The sequence below is a fragment of the Heptranchias perlo genome, chromosome 27 (genome assembly GCF_035084215.1).
Source record: "Heptranchias perlo isolate sHepPer1 chromosome 27, sHepPer1.hap1, whole genome shotgun sequence".
NCBI classification, from domain to species: Eukaryota; Metazoa; Chordata; class Chondrichthyes; order Hexanchiformes; family Hexanchidae; genus Heptranchias; species Heptranchias perlo.
In genome coordinates, this window is record NC_090351.1 from 23018011 (window position 1) to 23035216 (window position 17206).

At 40.4% G+C, this 17206-nt stretch overlaps 1 protein-coding gene across 4 annotated transcripts in view; it reads right to left on the reverse strand.

The window, feature by feature from the left end:
* Nucleotides 1-475: 475 nt before the first annotated feature.
* The window catches only part of LOC137344466 (TBC1 domain family member 22B-like), a 318631-nt gene continuing 301900 nt past the window's right edge, over nucleotides 476-17206 (reverse strand). For 3 of the 4 annotated variants that reach the window (XM_068007450.1, XM_068007451.1, XM_068007449.1), the window contains one exon: nucleotides 476-4030. In XM_068007450.1, the coding sequence (XP_067863551.1) occupies nucleotides 3902-4030 (129 nt within the window). In that variant the 3' untranslated portion in view covers nucleotides 476-3901. The remainder of the gene's footprint in view (nucleotides 4031-17206) is intronic. The other variant, XM_068007452.1, reaches the window with a different exon arrangement.

A 17206-nucleotide genomic window follows, 5' to 3' on the forward strand; every position in this document is an offset into this window, starting at 1 on the left:
GGCTCTTTTCTCTAGAAAAGAAGGCTGAGGGGTGACCTGTTAGAGGTCTTTAAGATAATGAAAGGGTTTGATAGGGTAGACATAGAGAAAATGTATCCACTTGTGGGGGTGTCCAAAACTAGAGGTCATAAATATGAAATAGTTGCTAAAAAGTCCAATAGGGAATTCAGGAGAAATTTCTTTACCCAAAGAGTTGTAAGAAAGTGGAATGTGCTGCCACAAGGAGTAGTTGAGGCAATTAGCATAGATACATTTAAGGAGAAGCTAGATAAGCACATGAAGGAGAAAGGAATAGAAGGGTATGCTGATAGGGTTAGATGAAGTAGGGAGGGAGGAGGCTTGTGTGGAGCATAAATGCTGGCATAGACCAGTTGGGCCAAATGGCCTGATCCTGTGCTGTAACTCGATGTACCATTACTGAAGTGTAGATGCAAAATGAACTGCACAAACGAAATAATAATCAAAGACAACTGACTGATGTGGAGCAGGAATTTAATTTTTAAAGCCTCATAATAGCACTGACTACAGAGCATTAAAAAAAATACCATGGTTTAAAAAAAATTGGCATATTTCAGAGACAGTTTCATCCAAAGGGCTTATATATTAATCTCTTCACTGCTGTACGAATGTGCTTGCTATATCACATGGTTCCAGTCTTTTGTTAAACTACTTTAATGGAACATCTTGTATTATGTAATCTCCAAAACAAGACTACAACACTACTTCACAATGTACAAAAAAAAACATTTGTCTTTTGGACCTATTGCACACAGAAGTGACAACAAATCGTGCCTTTTTGATAGCTCATACCATGTTAAAACATCACACAGTGAAAAGGTGGAAAGTCACAGTTATAATTCACTTACATCCAAAAGGTCTAAAGAAACTGTTGATATACCATGCAACATCTCTCTGGTTTCTGATGGCGCAGCTGTAAGCATTCCAGAGTCATAGACGCAGTGCTAATATATACAATTCTAGATGCTATACAATTGTGGCCAAACACTGTCACACCTGTACAGTTGAGAAAAATTTGCAAGGGTGCACAAGTTCACTTGTTCTACATGTTGGTTCTGCTCACATTTTCATTATGTTAACAGCAACTCTTCCGTATGTAAAAGCTAAAAGAGCACTTGTTTCCTCTGCTTCCTGATGAGGGTTCCAGCTTCACCCAACAACATCTGGATAAGCATCACATATATGATAGCAATACTGATCAAAACAGTCCCATTATTCTCACTGGAGTGAAAACATTTGCACCGTTGTATCAGTGTGTTCATTTGACAGTTTTTTAAAAATTGTTTATAGCTTCCCTGCACCATATAACCATTCCCCAGCTAAGATGGTAGCCAGCCAAACTGTTCCCACGTTTTTGCAAATGTATTGTGCAACCAACCACTAACACTAGCTTGGATTGAGTTGCCCTTCAATTTTGGCCCTCCTTTTGGTGATGAATCACCTCTAAGATCAGCAGCAACTGGGATAAGCTAGGGAAGCTACCTTTTTTATGAAAGGAACAAAACTACATACTTGCTACCATCTAAATTTAATCAAAGAAAGTAATTGTGCTTTGATCCATGTGCTTGAATTTTACTAGAATGCAGCCATTTGCAAGATAATATAAAAATGGAAGCAGAACCAGGTGTTAAAGAATGTAAATACAATTGGCGAATTTACACACCTACCTAATTGCCCAGAAAGCAATCTGCGCATCCACTCTTCCTTTTAGACAGCAGGAAATTAAAGCACAATTTTTGCTTGAAATTCAATGTGAAAATTACCATTTACATTATTTAAAATTTCCAGAGTGACACATACACACACACCAAAAACTACAGCAGAGTAGTTTTCAATAATTTGCCCTTTACAGAAAAAAGAAAACACAACTAAAAGAAATCTGGCATTTTAAGACAATAAACTAAAAAGCAAAATATGAAATTACTGACAGTTTTGAAGATGTGATAAAGCCTATTTGTGGACCTCCAAATCTTCATCATTTATTTGCCTCTTCTCTGCATTTACTCATTGAAAATACCTCTGGACAACATCTTCTAAAGAACCATACTACCCAATGACATGAGCAAGACTCAGATACTGCAAGTTCAGTGTAGAAGTAAACAAATGCTAGTTGCTCCAGATATGACCAAAAATGATCAAAGATTATAAATTAAATACGATAAAGCTGACCCAGGAGTCTCACAGTAGAAAGACCCGCAACTTTGGAATTGCTAGATCAAGTTCCAAGCTTGATTCTCAAGAATGCACCCTTATGATAATCTTGGCCAGATTACTAGCTAAGGATAGTTTGTGGCAGATGGTACCCAGCTTGGTTGTCAGAATAATGATACAGCTTGCTTTATCCTGCAGGAGACACAGCTCCTCTTAGTATAGTATAAGTAGCAGAGGTTCCTGAACATAGGAACACAGGAAAAGGAGTTGGCCATTTAGCCCCTCTAGCCTGTTCTGCCTTTCTATTAGGTCATGGCTGATCTGTACCTCAACTCCATTTACCTGCTTTCTCTCCATATTCCTGATACCCTTACCTATGGCAACATAGGAGCAGGAGTAGGCCATTCAGCCCCTCGCGTCTGTTCTGCTATTCTGTTAGATTGTGCCTGATCTGTACCTCAGCTTCATTTTCTCACCTTTTCTCCATATCCCTTGGGAATGCTTGGAAACAATAGGCAATCTGAGAATGATATCAGTCATTGCTGGTTGCAGGGCATCTCCAAGCTGCTTTTCCAGACAGGTTAATTGGAATAAATTCTCTGCACCACTTCTGTAATATTAGAGCCTCAAACCAGTAAGGTGAGCACAAGAGGGAAAAGGAACAAAAATCAGAGATTTCACCCTATCCTCATTTTTGTTGGCCATTAACAGAAAAATCTGCTTCTCAGGTCTCAGATATATATTTAAAAAAATATATATATTTTAGTTACATGAAAAATGTTGTAAACACTGGAATCCATACCCAAGATATTAGCTCTTTCAGCAGGCAAAAGAAATGTCATTAACCCTTTCCAAAGCAATTTCAAACATAAATATCGCAATGTTTTCTCAACTTTACATAAATAGGTCAAAAGGCACACAAATCAAAAGGAAATACCTGAGAAACATATTTTAATCTTGAATGGCTTCAGTACAGTTTGAAATCTACATTATTGGCAATACAGTTGGCCTTTTTAACACAGCATTAGTGCTCATAATAACACAGATCTTAAAAAAAGTTACAAAGATAGTTAGATTTTTTTTCAAATTCCCCAAATTCTACATTAAAAAATGAATCATTTTATTGCTTATAAAAAATGATAATTAGTAGAAATGAAAGATATTTTTAAATGATCGTACCTCACTGAAACTCCCAAAGTTTACAACAAATAATACACAGCAAAATTTAAAATAAAGTTTGAGGGAAACTGATGTTTTTGAAAGAGTCACAATTACAAATATTGTGATTTTATCATTTACCACAAGGATTTGGATGCCAGTTATGCTTAAGAATGAGGGAAATTTAACCAGTCTCCTTTATGCACACTAAATCCAAATGCTTAAGCCAATTCTCTAAGTATAAGCTCACAGTAGTTCAAATTAAGGACACATACATTGTAACTATCATACAGAAACACACTATATAATGCCTTTTAAATCCTTTTCTATTAAGAATTATGTATAACCTAGTATCAAAGATTTAGCAAGGCTCCATGAAGAGCACACTGAGGTGGTCTCAGTCTACCTCCGATTTAGTATATTACAACAGTAGCTTAAGAAAAGCTTCAAGTAATTAGAAACTACTTTCACAGTAGTTGAAACATTTGCTGTCTCAGTCAATACAGCTGATGTCCACCTGACCTGAAAGACTGCAAGGAGTTAAAATTCGGCTCTCGGTGTCTTTGCTAACCACCTATCGTCTGTAGTGATTGGGTGCATCTGCAAACGTGTACTTAAGCCGGTACGCTTCTGCTAAGAGAAGGCCAATTTCTTCGTTACCCCAGTGGATTGTAGGAAGGTTCTGCAACAACATCAGAAGACCCTTTAAAATGAAGAACAACAGATTTCAGTTTGGTGGGTATATACACAATCATATTAAATACCTGCCATCAAGAGCCAAACACAAAGATCTCCACTTCTCTAAGCCTATCGATTCAGAACCCAAGAACAATAATAAAAGAATGTATATTCTACAGGATATTAAACTTGCTTTTCAAAAAAATTCACATCTATAATACATACCTTGTAGTTCATTGACAAAGTAATAAGTAGAAATATGCTGTGATATTATTGGGCATAGCAGAAGGTGAGACTTGCTATTCAGGTATCCCACAGCACCTCAATAATAGTTATATTATTTTGCAGAAATTAAGAAAGAATGCAACAGATGCATGGCACAAGTAGAATCCAAAGCCACCAATCACTAAAGACAACGAACACATAAAGGTAGCCAGAATAATGACAGCTGCATGCTTTGCTCTTGCACTGAACAAACCCACAATCCTAATCCTACATATATGCCCATCAGCATCCACCAGTCAACTCATCATTCATTTTATACTTTGGAACTATTAGCTAGAGAAATCTAAAAGTAGACATTTTGGGGTCGATTTTAACTGGGGACATGTTTGGGATGGGCGGGAGTGCTGGGCAGGAGGCTAATTGGGGAACTCGGCGCGAGGCCAATTAAGAAAATGAAATTGAATGAATTGCAGAAACAGTTCGTAGAATCCGCACTCAGTTATGTTGAAAAATGCTTCTTTAAACTGTTTAAAATTCAGGTTAAACTATTTTACACAAGTTCTCTCCCCTCAGTCAAAGGCCTTTAAGGCAAATTTATGAGAAAATCATTCAAGGTGGACATTCAAAAAGACACGATGGTGACAGTAAGGTTTCTAAACAGGCAAATTTCAGCCTTGTTTTTCTGTGTCTCCTTGTGAATCAGTTTCAGTTACTTGCTCAGTTTTAATAAGGAATCACTGACTCGTCATGGAAAACTACGACCAGTATGAGTAAGTACCGTGTAAATGGGATCAACAGCAGTTCAATTATTCCACTTAGAAATTAAATTGCTGATTACTTAAGTGGCCTATTTCGGCAGTGTTTCAGCACTAGAATTAGGATCAACTGAGATATCAAATGTCGGCAAATTTATGAGGAATATGTTGTATAATAGATTAGCACTCTGCCTTTGAGATCTGGTCTCAAACCCTATCCAGATTAATAGAATGACTTTCTTGCCAGCTGCAAAGGTCTTGTGTGATATGAGCTTGGTCAATCTCAAACCAATTTCTAGTAGCCATGGGCTCACAATGCATAAACAGACCAGAATTAGTCTTGTGCTAACCCAATGTACCAGTTAGTCCTCAGCATTGGTGCTAAGCTTCATTTCGAATTTATTTATGGAAATGTTCCAAAAAGTTTAGGATTGAGCAGCGTAAATATTTTCCTTAAATTAAACTATCAGAACATTATTTTTTCTTTAAGGGTAGTACTTTCTTCATGTTCCTCTCTACTGTTCTGGCTATATAGTGCAACATTCCATTTGCTTTGATGATTGCTGTTGCAGATTGTTTGGACGTGTTAAAAATGAGTTTATTAATATCCTTAAATTTCTTTCAACTTCATCCTTAGTTATTTTGATACCAATCATGGAATACTTACATTATCCATTTTTAATTCCTATGTGTAGTACTTTAATCTGCCATTGTTCCTTTAATGTAACATACTTTAACTCATTTTGTAAATTCCGAGCTGCCTTCTTCGATTCAACTGCACCACCTACTTTTCTATCATCTATGAGTTTTACATGTTTACATTTGAGCCTCTGAATGCAAGTCTTTAATATAATGGAAATTAGAAATAGTAGTTCCCAACACCTATCTCTGGAGCACCTCACTCAGCACTTCCCCGCATTCCAACTTAATTCCTGCAACAAGTACACACTGCTTCCTACCTTTCAGCCAATTTAATATCTACTCCAAAGTTTTACCTTCAATCTCCAACCATTTAAGCTTTAACAGTAGCCCTTCATGCACAAATTTGTCAAATGCTTTTTGGACGCCAAGTTGCACCATGTCATAGGGCTTTCCATAGTCCTCTTAAGATGTTACTGCCTCAAAAAAAATCAAGAGGGTTGATCATGGAGGATTTTCCTTTTCTGAACCCATGTTGACTGTTGTTTATAAGGCTATTATTATACAAGTAATCTAAGTTTACTCCTGATTATTGATTCAATTATTTCACCTGATATTAATATAAGACTAGCGGGTCAGAGAACTAGCCGCAGTACCCTGTTCCCTGGCAAGAAATTAAGTTAATTCCCCTGATGGCTTCGCAAGCTTATCAAGGAGGTAGCTCACTCATACAGACCAGGAAGGGCCCAAATTTGATTTTTGATCTTTGATGAAATCAGCCGAGGCAGTAGTAGGGGTACGACAATTGGCCTTCACAACCTGGGTTAGAGAGGGGAAAATTGGCACAGTTTTCAACTCCTGATTGCTATCCAGTGAGCCCTGTTGGAAAGTATGTGTCTCTGTCGAGATCAGGTGAGGACAAGACAGGGTCGTACCTGAAGAATCACCACCAAAGCAGATAACTGATACTTTGACTACTTTGGCCATTTTAAAAGTACTAGAGGGTCACCATTGCCCATTGAACCCTACCCCAGCAGGAATCAACGGGGTAGATTTTCAACTTACTGCCCTGGTGTAACTCCCATTGGTGTTGCAGATCGTCTGCCCATTACAGAAACCGCCCGATTGTCATGGAAATTAACAGAAATGAAAATTGGGTGGTTTCTATAATTGGGCGGCTGCTCAGCAACGCCAATTTTCCGCCTGGGAAGTAAGTTGAAAATCTACTCCAATTCCTTCAGGTGAGGAAGAAGGAAAGAATTGATCAAAGTAAAAAAAAAATTAAAATAACAATATAACCTATAGTAAATGCTCAACATCAGTAAAATAAAAGTACAAATCTAAAAGTGAGCCGAAGGCAGTAATTATATTTCAGGGTTCAGAACTACCACCTGACCTCCTTGATTGAATGACTCCATAATAATTCACTTCTGGCATCTATGATTCTGTATCTGTAACCTCACATCTACGTGCTTCAGTTAGAAACTTAAGTAAAATATAGAGTATACCAACTGTAATAACATTCATTCAAAACAATAATAGGTTATATAAAAATGAACAGAATGGCAAAGGAAAATGCATGTTTAAGGTATTAAAGAGAGGGTCTTATTTTTGTCACTGTGTCTCGCTGACTGTCACAATCACTGATAATTTCATTTTTGAAGCATCGACAAAAATGGTTCCTGCAACTGAAACTCTCAGAATATATTTTATATGCCCAGAAAATAACCAATATACAATTGTCAATTAGATTAGCAATGCATCCTTAATAGTTCCCACACAGTTATGTGAGAGCAGTGATTTTATCCAAGAAGTCCTCTTGATTTGAGCATCTTTATATCTAAAATTATTATTCTGTTCAGGTATGCACTCTTACCAGCACAAGAAACAGATATATTGACACTGTGTCTGAATATCTGTGATTTTTGTTATTTGCCAATCTGCATGGGAAAGGACCACTTTTCACATGTAATTACGCAGGAATTATTTTAACTTATTGCTGTAAGCAATGATGTCACTGCGATGCAGCTCCATGGGCTCTTGTAAATTTGTACATGTCAAGAGCTGAATGAAAAATTATACTCAGTCACAAAAGTAATTCCTGTATTCTATTTTGGGGAAAAAGTGGGTACACTCTATTAAAATGGTTTTTGCATAGTCTGGAAAGCTTAAAAATGTGTTGGTTGTCAACTCCGGAAAATGTACCAAGGCTATAAAAATAACATTTATATTTTAATAAAATATGACAGGTAATTCTCCAAGAATTTATTTAGGTGCAGTAGCATTTTTATGCAGTCAATCTAGAAAACGCACACACCACTGACTATACCAAAGCACATGCCATCCAGAATAAAATTAGTTCCAACAGTTACACGCAATTGCAAAACATATTCATGTAACAATGAAGAACAATATGTTTTGTAGATTGTCCCAGAAAGCAGAACATCCCATTACCTCCCAGGGAGGAAATTGAGAGTGAATTGCTACAGGCAGTAATTATTTACCTATCACTTGCTATTGAAGTAGTGAAACAAGTAATGGGTTATGACAGTTAGATGCATAAAAGGATTTTTTTTGCATCTTCATATTGCCATATTTTGTGAACAAAATGAGACTGGTTGATTTGAACCAGAAAGAGAGAAAATCTGGAAAATTAGGAATTAAATCAAATTTGACCAGTTCAACTTTTTTTTTTACTTCTGTTGAGATATTATTCCTAATTACGAGATTAATATTTCACTGGAGAGGGATAATTAAAATGTAGATCACATGGACTAGCTCTAGCATTATCTGCCTAAATTGATAAATTATAAATTAATAATTACCAAAACAATTAAAAATATACTCAACAGGAGTTTTCCATAAGAGCACCCAACAAAATAATCTCATGCGGAACTCCCTGTAAGAAAAAAAAGATGTATTCTCAATAGGAGCTTCCTATAGGAAAACAAAATTAATGGAACCTTCTCACCACATGGTCTCCAAAAGTCCAGTTAAATTTTAAAAATCGCACCAGGAAAATTGTGACCAAGAGGCTCCACTAATAACATTTACTGTTCTGGTTTCATTGCATGACTCACTTCTACATGCATTTTGACATTTTTTGTAAGAAAATAAATGAAATTATTGGATTTGTTGGACCGGTGGGGGGAATTGCAAAAAGTAAACATCAAAACCCAAAAATAAACACTGAAAACCCGAATGATATATTAGGGAATCTATTCTTCCATGGTTCTCCTAATGTGATAACTGTAAGCCATGACAGTCTTAATAATGCTCTGACAGCTCCACAGTGAAGTAAGAAAGTAAACTATAACTAAGCTAGGTTTGTAGCTGAACAAAGAATGTGACATAGTCTGGACAATAGACAACATTAACTGCATTCTACAATATCCTGTTAATTGACATATTTTAACACTTTCCTAACACCAGCGTTTGTGATCTGATCCCAATGGACAGATAACAAATACAGCATGGAGGTCTGTGTGATTGGAACTTTTATTTCCATTTTTGTGAGATGACAGTAGAAATGATAATAAACAAAGTTACAATTCAGTTACAGTCACTCTCACAAGTGGGAACAGTGATTTCAGACAGACTTCCATGACATTTGTTATTTATTGTTGTTTTCCCTTTTTAAATAACAAAATTTGATTTAAAAGATGTGAAGTGGATTGTAATGTCAGAATTCAAAGCTCAATAAGAGAGCCTGTGGCTCATGGATTTTTATAAAAGAGTTGAGAGCAATATTTTTGTTTTTTTGCTGATATATGCTCTGGAAACCCTTCTCAGAAATCATGTTCCAGAATCATATTATTGCTGATTGGTGCTCATTACTTTACACATCAATAATTTTTTTTAAAAATGGGAATTGTTCAGTAAGGCACGTATTAAATCAGGTTATTAACCTCAAAGCACAAGTGGAACCATTGGATGAGGAAGGAGGGAACTAAGTTTTTTTTTCGCATTGGCTATGTTCTCGCCCCCTTCAAATCCCACAACATACCTGGGTGCCCTCACAGCTCTTTATATGTGGTGGCCCTTTGAACATAAGAACATAAGAAATAGGAGCAGAAGTAGGCCATACGTCCCCTCGGCCTGCCCCACCATTCAATAAGATCATGGCTGATCATCCACCTTAACTTCACTTTCCCGCCCGATCTCCATACCTCTTGACTCCCCTAGGGAAAAAAATTCTATTGCTCTCAGTCATGAATATACTTAAGGACTGAGCACCCACAGCTCTCTGGGGCAGAGAATTCCAAAGATTAACAATTCGCTGAGTGGAGATTTTTTTTCCCTTTTTACGGTCCAAAATGTCCGACCCCTTATCTCAAGACTGTGACCCCTAGTTCTAGATTCTCCAGCCAAGGGAAACAGCCTCTCATCAACTACCTTGTCAAGCTCTCTAAGAATACCTTTCAATGGGATCACCTCTCATTCTTCGAAACTCCAGAGAGTATAGGCTTATTCTGCTCAATCTCTCCTCATAGGGCAACGCTCTCATCCCAGGAATCAATCTAGTGAACTTTCGTTGCACTCCGTCTAAAGCAAGTATATCCTTCCTTAGGTAAGGAGACCAAAACTGTACACAGTACTCCAGGTGAGGTCTCACCAAAGCCCTGTAAAATTGTAGCAAGACTTCCTTACTCTTATGCTCCAACTGCCTTGCAATAAAGGCTAACATATCATTTGCCTTCCTAATTGCTTGCTGTACCTGCATGTTAACTTTATGTGTTTTGTGTACAAGGACACCCAAACCCCTCTGACCACCATTACTTCTTTGTCTCTCACCTTTTAAAAAATATTCTGTTTTTGTATTATTCCTACCAACGTGGATAATTTCATATTTCCCCACATTATGCTCCATCTTCCAGCATCTCACCCACTCACTTAACCTTTCTACAACAGCTTCCAGCCTCACTGCATCCTCCTCATGGCTTACTTTGCTTCTAGGTCATGTCTGAGATGGGCCTATATTTTCCTGTGCACTTCGCAGTGGCTGTACCTAGCATCTCAGTAGTGCAAGTCTTCAGCTTTCTGTTAAAAGTGTGTTTTCCTAAAAATGGAAAATAATTTGAAGTTTGTATCCAGGCCTGCAATTTGCTATTAAGTTAATGTATCATACTTCCATTTCCACAGGGGATTTCTTTTCCCATGAAACAGCAGAAAACCGGGTAGAAATTGGTTATGGCCGATTTTCAGGACTGACCAGGAGTACTGAGGCTCGCCTGATATTGGGCCTTGTGCCTCATTTGCTTGATTTGGTTGAGCTGCTGGTCCCTGTTGTGCCTCCACAGGCAGTTCAGCTGACTGCTCTATCCAATTTTGGGCAGCCTGGCTTGCCGGCAGTGGCCCTCAGATAAATCCTGGGGGACTGGCGGTGGGGGTGGGGGGGGGGGGGTGGTGGAAAGAGGAGATAGGGTTGCCAACATTCCTGGATCGCCCAGGTGTCTGCTGGAATAGGTTATGGATTTACTGGGTGCCATTGCTAACAGCTTGGGAGATCTTTGTACTTTAAATTTCCCGTCGCAGCCGTGCCCCTCCCCCCACCCTAGCTCCGTGACTTGCTGCAGAGAGTCGGCTACTCCTTCGGGTGACTGGAAACACGTTGGGGGGGTGGGGTGAGCGACAGAGCGGGGTGAGGTACGGGCCAGTGCGAGTCAAAACTGGGAGGCAGGGGATTGGGGCTGAGGCAGGGGAGAGAGTCACAGCGGGCTGGTGGCCCGAGGAACGGAAGATGGGGGAATGGGGGTCAGGGATTCAGAATTGTCACCTTCACACAGAACCTGAGCCCAAACCAGAGTCCAAGGAGATAGGGGGAGAGATGGGGCCTGTTAAGTGGCATCGATTGGGGAGCCTGACCGCAACTTGTGCAATGCAGGGGCAATATCAGAGGGTTACAGGATTACTACTAGTTACAAGTACAAAATCGGGGCATTAAACCTATTCCTACCAGTTACAAATAGGCTATCAGTGAGTTATTGTATTACTGTTGGTTATGAGGGGAATATGAGTGTTACCAGTATTACTATTAGTTATTGGTGCAATTTAAGTGAATCACTATTAGCTACTGATGGAATCAAAGTTCCTCCCACTTCTGGTTTCTCCACCTGCGAACCCCTCCCCCCACCCTCAGTTTCCCATTATCGCCTGCCTGCGGGTGGCAGCCTGGTTAGAATCATAGAATGGTTGCAGCACAGAAGAAGGCCATATGGCCCATCGAGCCTGTGCCGACTCTTTGTAAGAACAATCCAGTTAGTCCGATTCCCCCACTCTTTCCCTGTCGCCCTGCTTGCAGTTGGCAGCCTGGTTAGAATCATAGAATCATTACAACACAGGAGGCCGCCATTTGGCCTATCGAGCCCGTGCCAACTCTTTGTAACTGCAATCCAGTTCATCCCATTTCCCCATTCATTCCTCGTAGCCCTGCAAATTTTTTCCCTTCAAGTATTTATCGAATTTCTTTTTGAAAGCCATGAATGAATCTGCTTCCACCACCCTTTCAGGCAGCACATTCCAGATCATAACTACTCGCTGCATAAAAAAGGTTTTCCTCATGTTGCCTTTGGTTCTTTTGTCAATCATCTTAAACCTGTGTCCTCTGGTTCTCTACCCTTCTGCCAATGGGAACAGTTTCTATTTACTTTATCTAAACCCTTCATGATTTTGAACACTTCTATCAAATCTCCTCTCAACCTTCTCTGCCATAAGGAGAACAACCCCAGCTTCTGCAGTCTATCCACATAACTGAAGTTCTCTCATCCCTGGAACCATTCTAGTAAATCTTTTCTGCACCCACTCTCAGGCCTTCACATCCTTCCTAAATTGCGGTATCCAGAATTGGACAAAACTCCAGTCGTGGCCAAACCAGTGTTTTATAAAGGTTCAACATAACTTCCTTGCTTTTGTACTCTATGCCTCTATTAATAATGCCCAGGATCGCACATGCTTTCTTAACAGCCTTCTCAACTTGTCCTGTCACCTTCAAAGATTTGTGCACATATATCCCCAGGTCTCTCTGTTCCTGCACCCCATTTAGAATTGAACCATTTAGTTTATAATGCCTTTCCTCATTCTTCCTGCCAAACTGTATCGCTTTGCACTTCTCCACATTAAGTTTCATCTGCCGTGTGCCTGCCCATTCCACCAGCCCGTCTATGACCTCTTCAAGTCCACTACTATCCTCCTCACTGTTTACTATACTTCCAAGTTTTGTGTTGTCTGCAAATTTTGAAATTGTGCCCTGTACACCCAAGTCCAAGTCATTAATATAGATCTAAAAAAGCAGTGGCCCTAGTACCGACCCTTGGAGAACACCATTGTACACCTTCCTCCAGTCCAATAAACAACTGTTCACCACTCTCTGTTTCCTATTACTTAGCCAATTTCGTATCCATGCTGCCACTGCCCCTTTTATTCCACAGGCTTCAATTTTGCTGACAAGCCCATTATATGGCACTTTATCACATGCCTTTTGAAAGTCCATATACCCAACATCAACACTCTGTTACCTCATCAAAAAAACTAAATCAAGTTAGTTAAACACAATTTGCCTTTAACAAGCCATGCTGGCTTTTCTTTAATAATCCACACTTATCCAAGTGACTATTAATTTTGTCCCAGATTATTGTTTCTAAAAGTTTCCCTACCACCGAGGTTAAATTAACTGGCCTGTAGTTGCCGGATTTATCCTGACACCCTCCTTAACATTTGCAATACTCCAGTCCTTTGGCACCACTCCCATATCTAAGGAGGATTGGAAGATTATGGCCAGCACCTCGTCAATTTCCACCCTTACTTCCCTCAGCAACCTAGGATGCATCCCGTCCGGACCGGGTGACTTATCTATTTTAAGTCAGCCAGCCTTTCTAATACCTCCCCTTTATCAATTTTTAGCCTATCCAGTATCTCAACTACCTCTTTTACTGTGATTTTGGCAGCATCATCTTCCTGAGTAAAGACAGATGCAAAGTACTCATTTAGTATCTCAGCTAGGCCCTCTACCTCCATGTGTAGATATCCTTTTTGATCCCTAATCGGCCCAACCCCTCCTCTTACTACATGTTTACTATTTACATGCCTATAGAGGACTTTTGGATTCCCTTTTATGTTAGCCGCCAGTCTATTCTCATACTCTCTCTTTGCAACTCTTATTTCCTTTTTCTCTTCTCCGTACTTTCTATATTCAACTTGATATCTGTCATGAATGAATCTGCTTCCACCACCCTTTCAGGCAGCACATGCCAGATCATAACTACTTGCTGCATAAAAAAGGTTTTCCTCATGTTGCCTTTGGTTCTTTTGTCAATCATCTTAAACCTGTGTCCTCTGGTTCTCTACCCTTCTGCCAATGGGAACAGTTTCTATTTACTTTATCTAAACCCTTCATGATTTTGAACACTTCTATCAAATCTCCTCTCAACCTTCTCTGCTATAAGGAGAACAACCCCAGCTTCTGCTTCATCTTACTCTCTATCTCTTTCATTATCCAGGGAGCTCTGGTTTTGGTTGCCCTACCTTTCCCTCTCATGGGAATGTACCTAGACTATACCTGAACCACCTCCTCTTTAAAGGCCGCCCATTGTTCGATTACAATCTGCCAATCCTTGATTTCAATTTACCTGGGCCAGATCCATTCTCAACCCACTGAAATTGGCCCTCCTCCAATTAAGTATTATTACTCTAGATTGCTCCTTGTCCTTCTCCATAACAAATCTAAACCTTATGATACTATGATCACTGTTCCCTAAATGTTCCCCCACTGACACTTGCTCCACTTCACGCACTTCATTCCCCAGAACTAGACCCAGCAATGCCTCCTTCCTCGTTGGATCGGAAACATACTGATCAAGAAAGTTCCTCTGAGCACACTTCAGAAATTCCTTCCCCTCTTTGCCCTTTACACTATTACTATCCCAGTCTATATTAGGATAGTTGAAGTCTCCCATGATCACTACTTTATGGCTCTTGCACCTCTCTGTAATTTCCCTGCAAATTTGCTCCTCTATATCCTTCCCACCAGTTGGTGGCCTATAGAATACATCCAGTAGTGTAATGGCACCTCTATTGTTTCTTCACTCTAACCAAATAGATTCTGTATCCTCTCTCTCCAGCACTGCAATATTCTCCTTAATCAAAACTGCCACCACATCCCCCTCCTTTTTTTCCTTCCCTATCTTTCCTAATCACCTTGTACCCAAGTCTCCGTTATTGCCGCTACATCATATTCTCGCACCTGCAGTTCACCAACCTTATTTACCACGCTTCGTGAGTTTACACACATGCATTCTAAACCTATCTGAGACCTTCTCATATTCTCTCTTAGTCTGATTCCACCTAATACCGTACTATTTCTTACTCTCGTGCTATCTGTCTCTCCCAATATTTTGTGCACCTTGTTTCTCCTTTCTAATGCTACATCCTGGTGCCCATCCCCCTGTAAAATTAGATTAAACCCTCCCCCCACAGCACTAGTGGATCTCCCCGGGAGGACATTGGTCCCAGATCTGTTGAAGTGCAACCCGTCTGTCTTGAACAGGTCCCTCCTGCCCCAGAACTGGTCCCAATGCCCCAAGAATCTGAAGCCCTCCCTCTTGCACCATGTCTCTAGCCTTATCTTCTTATTTCTGTACTCACTAGCCCCTGGCCTTTGAGGTCCTACTTTTTAACTTTCTCCCTAGCTCCTGAAACTCTGACTGCAGGACCTCATCCCTTTTCGTTCCTATGTCGTTGGCACCCACATGGAGCACAACTTTTGGCTGTTCTCCTTCCCCCTGCAGAATTTTCTGCATCCTCTTCCTGATGTCCTTTACCCTGGCACCAGGAAGGCAACACACCATGTGGGACTCATGTCTGCGGTCACAGAAACGCCTGTCTGTCCCCCTGACTATTGAATCCCCTATAACTACTGCATTTCTACACTTCACTGTGCCCCCCTGTGCAGTCCTATGCCCCATGGTGCCATGCTCAGGACCGCACTCCTTCGAGGTGTTGTCACTCTCCCTTGTATTCAATGCTGAATCCCGGTTTGAGAGTGGCACACACCCAGAAGATTCCTGCACTGCCTGCCTCTTCCTACCTTTTTGGATGGCCACCCACTTGCTATCCAGACCTCTTTGTGGCTGCGGGATGACCACCTCCTAGAACATACAATCCAGGAAACTTCAGCCTCCCTTATGATTTGCAGTGACTCCAGCTGCCCCACAAGCTCAGAAACCCTCAGCTTGAGCTCGAGCAACTGGAGGCATTTCCTGCACGTGGCCCTCCAGGACCCATGTGGCGCAGGAATTGCAGGCAATGGGTCTCAGTTGTCCATCCATTATATTTAAAAACCTCTTTTTTCTAAACTCCCTATAGGTACTCTATTATTATTAATTTACTTACTGTTTACTTACGTACCCAATTAACGTTCCCTTTTATTCCGGGTCTCTCAGAGCTCCTCCTCTCTGTTCACTGTGACGTCTCTGTGATGTCACTCTCTGTTCTTAGTGAATGGGGAAGGGCTCCTCCCCTGATGCTCAGAACCACTTCTCTCAACTCCGCTCCGCTTTTGAACTGATATCTGGGGCTCCTCCCCTCGAGCTCAGCACCACTTCTCTTGACTCTACTCCGCTCCCACTTTTGAGCTGATACCTGGGGCTCCTCCCCTCATGCACTGCTTCTCTCGACTAAATTATCTATTTATTTGTAGATAATTACTTTTTAGTCGGTTTTGTTTTTTTTTCTTTTTTAATTTAAATTTAGCACCTCCTTCCCCTCGGAGCGTTCTCGGAACTTTGTGCACAACAGCTGCTGGCATGAAACCACGTGTAAAAATACTTAACTTCAGGGACCCAACCTTTATACGGTACGCACAGTAACATTTGCAGATGTCACATGATTGGATGTCACATGACCATACATCAAGTGACCAAATCTCCAGGAACACTTCCAACCAGAGTTGGCAACTCTGGAAGGAGAACGGCTCGGAGGCCGGCAGCAGCCCTTAGGAGGTCTGTGGAGCCAGGAGGCTCAGTTGTGCGTCTTCTGGCTCCACAGGAACATATTTTAAAAAAAACCTTTTGTTGGTGGCCACTGAAGAATCATGGGTAGAGCAGGCCTGGAGCACTCCAAATTAGGAGAGGATTCTTAGAACTGGTGTTAGGCATATAAGAATGGGCCGACCCAATATCGGGTCAGTCTTCTTTCAGGCATTCTGTGGGGGGGGGGGGGGGGGAGCGCAGGTTCCCAAATTTGCCCCTCATTGTGCCCATTTTGCACTCGTAAATGGGCGCAACGAGGTCCAATTTCTACCCCAACAATGTTTGGAAAGTATTATTGAAATATATATATTTAAATGATCTAAATTGCTTTCCAACAGCAGTACAAGATATCTGCAGGGTTAAATGTAACTGATTACCAACCAACCAAAGGAAAAATCTAGTTCATGGTATTGATAAGTAGTTATAACATAATGGTTCTGGGATTTGGTGCTCTTTCATGATAGCTGTTTTTGATAGCAAATTTAACTATACATGACTACTCTATTGACCTGCAAATGTTTCCTTCTAAATCATGTGACAATATGTTAAATCACTGGT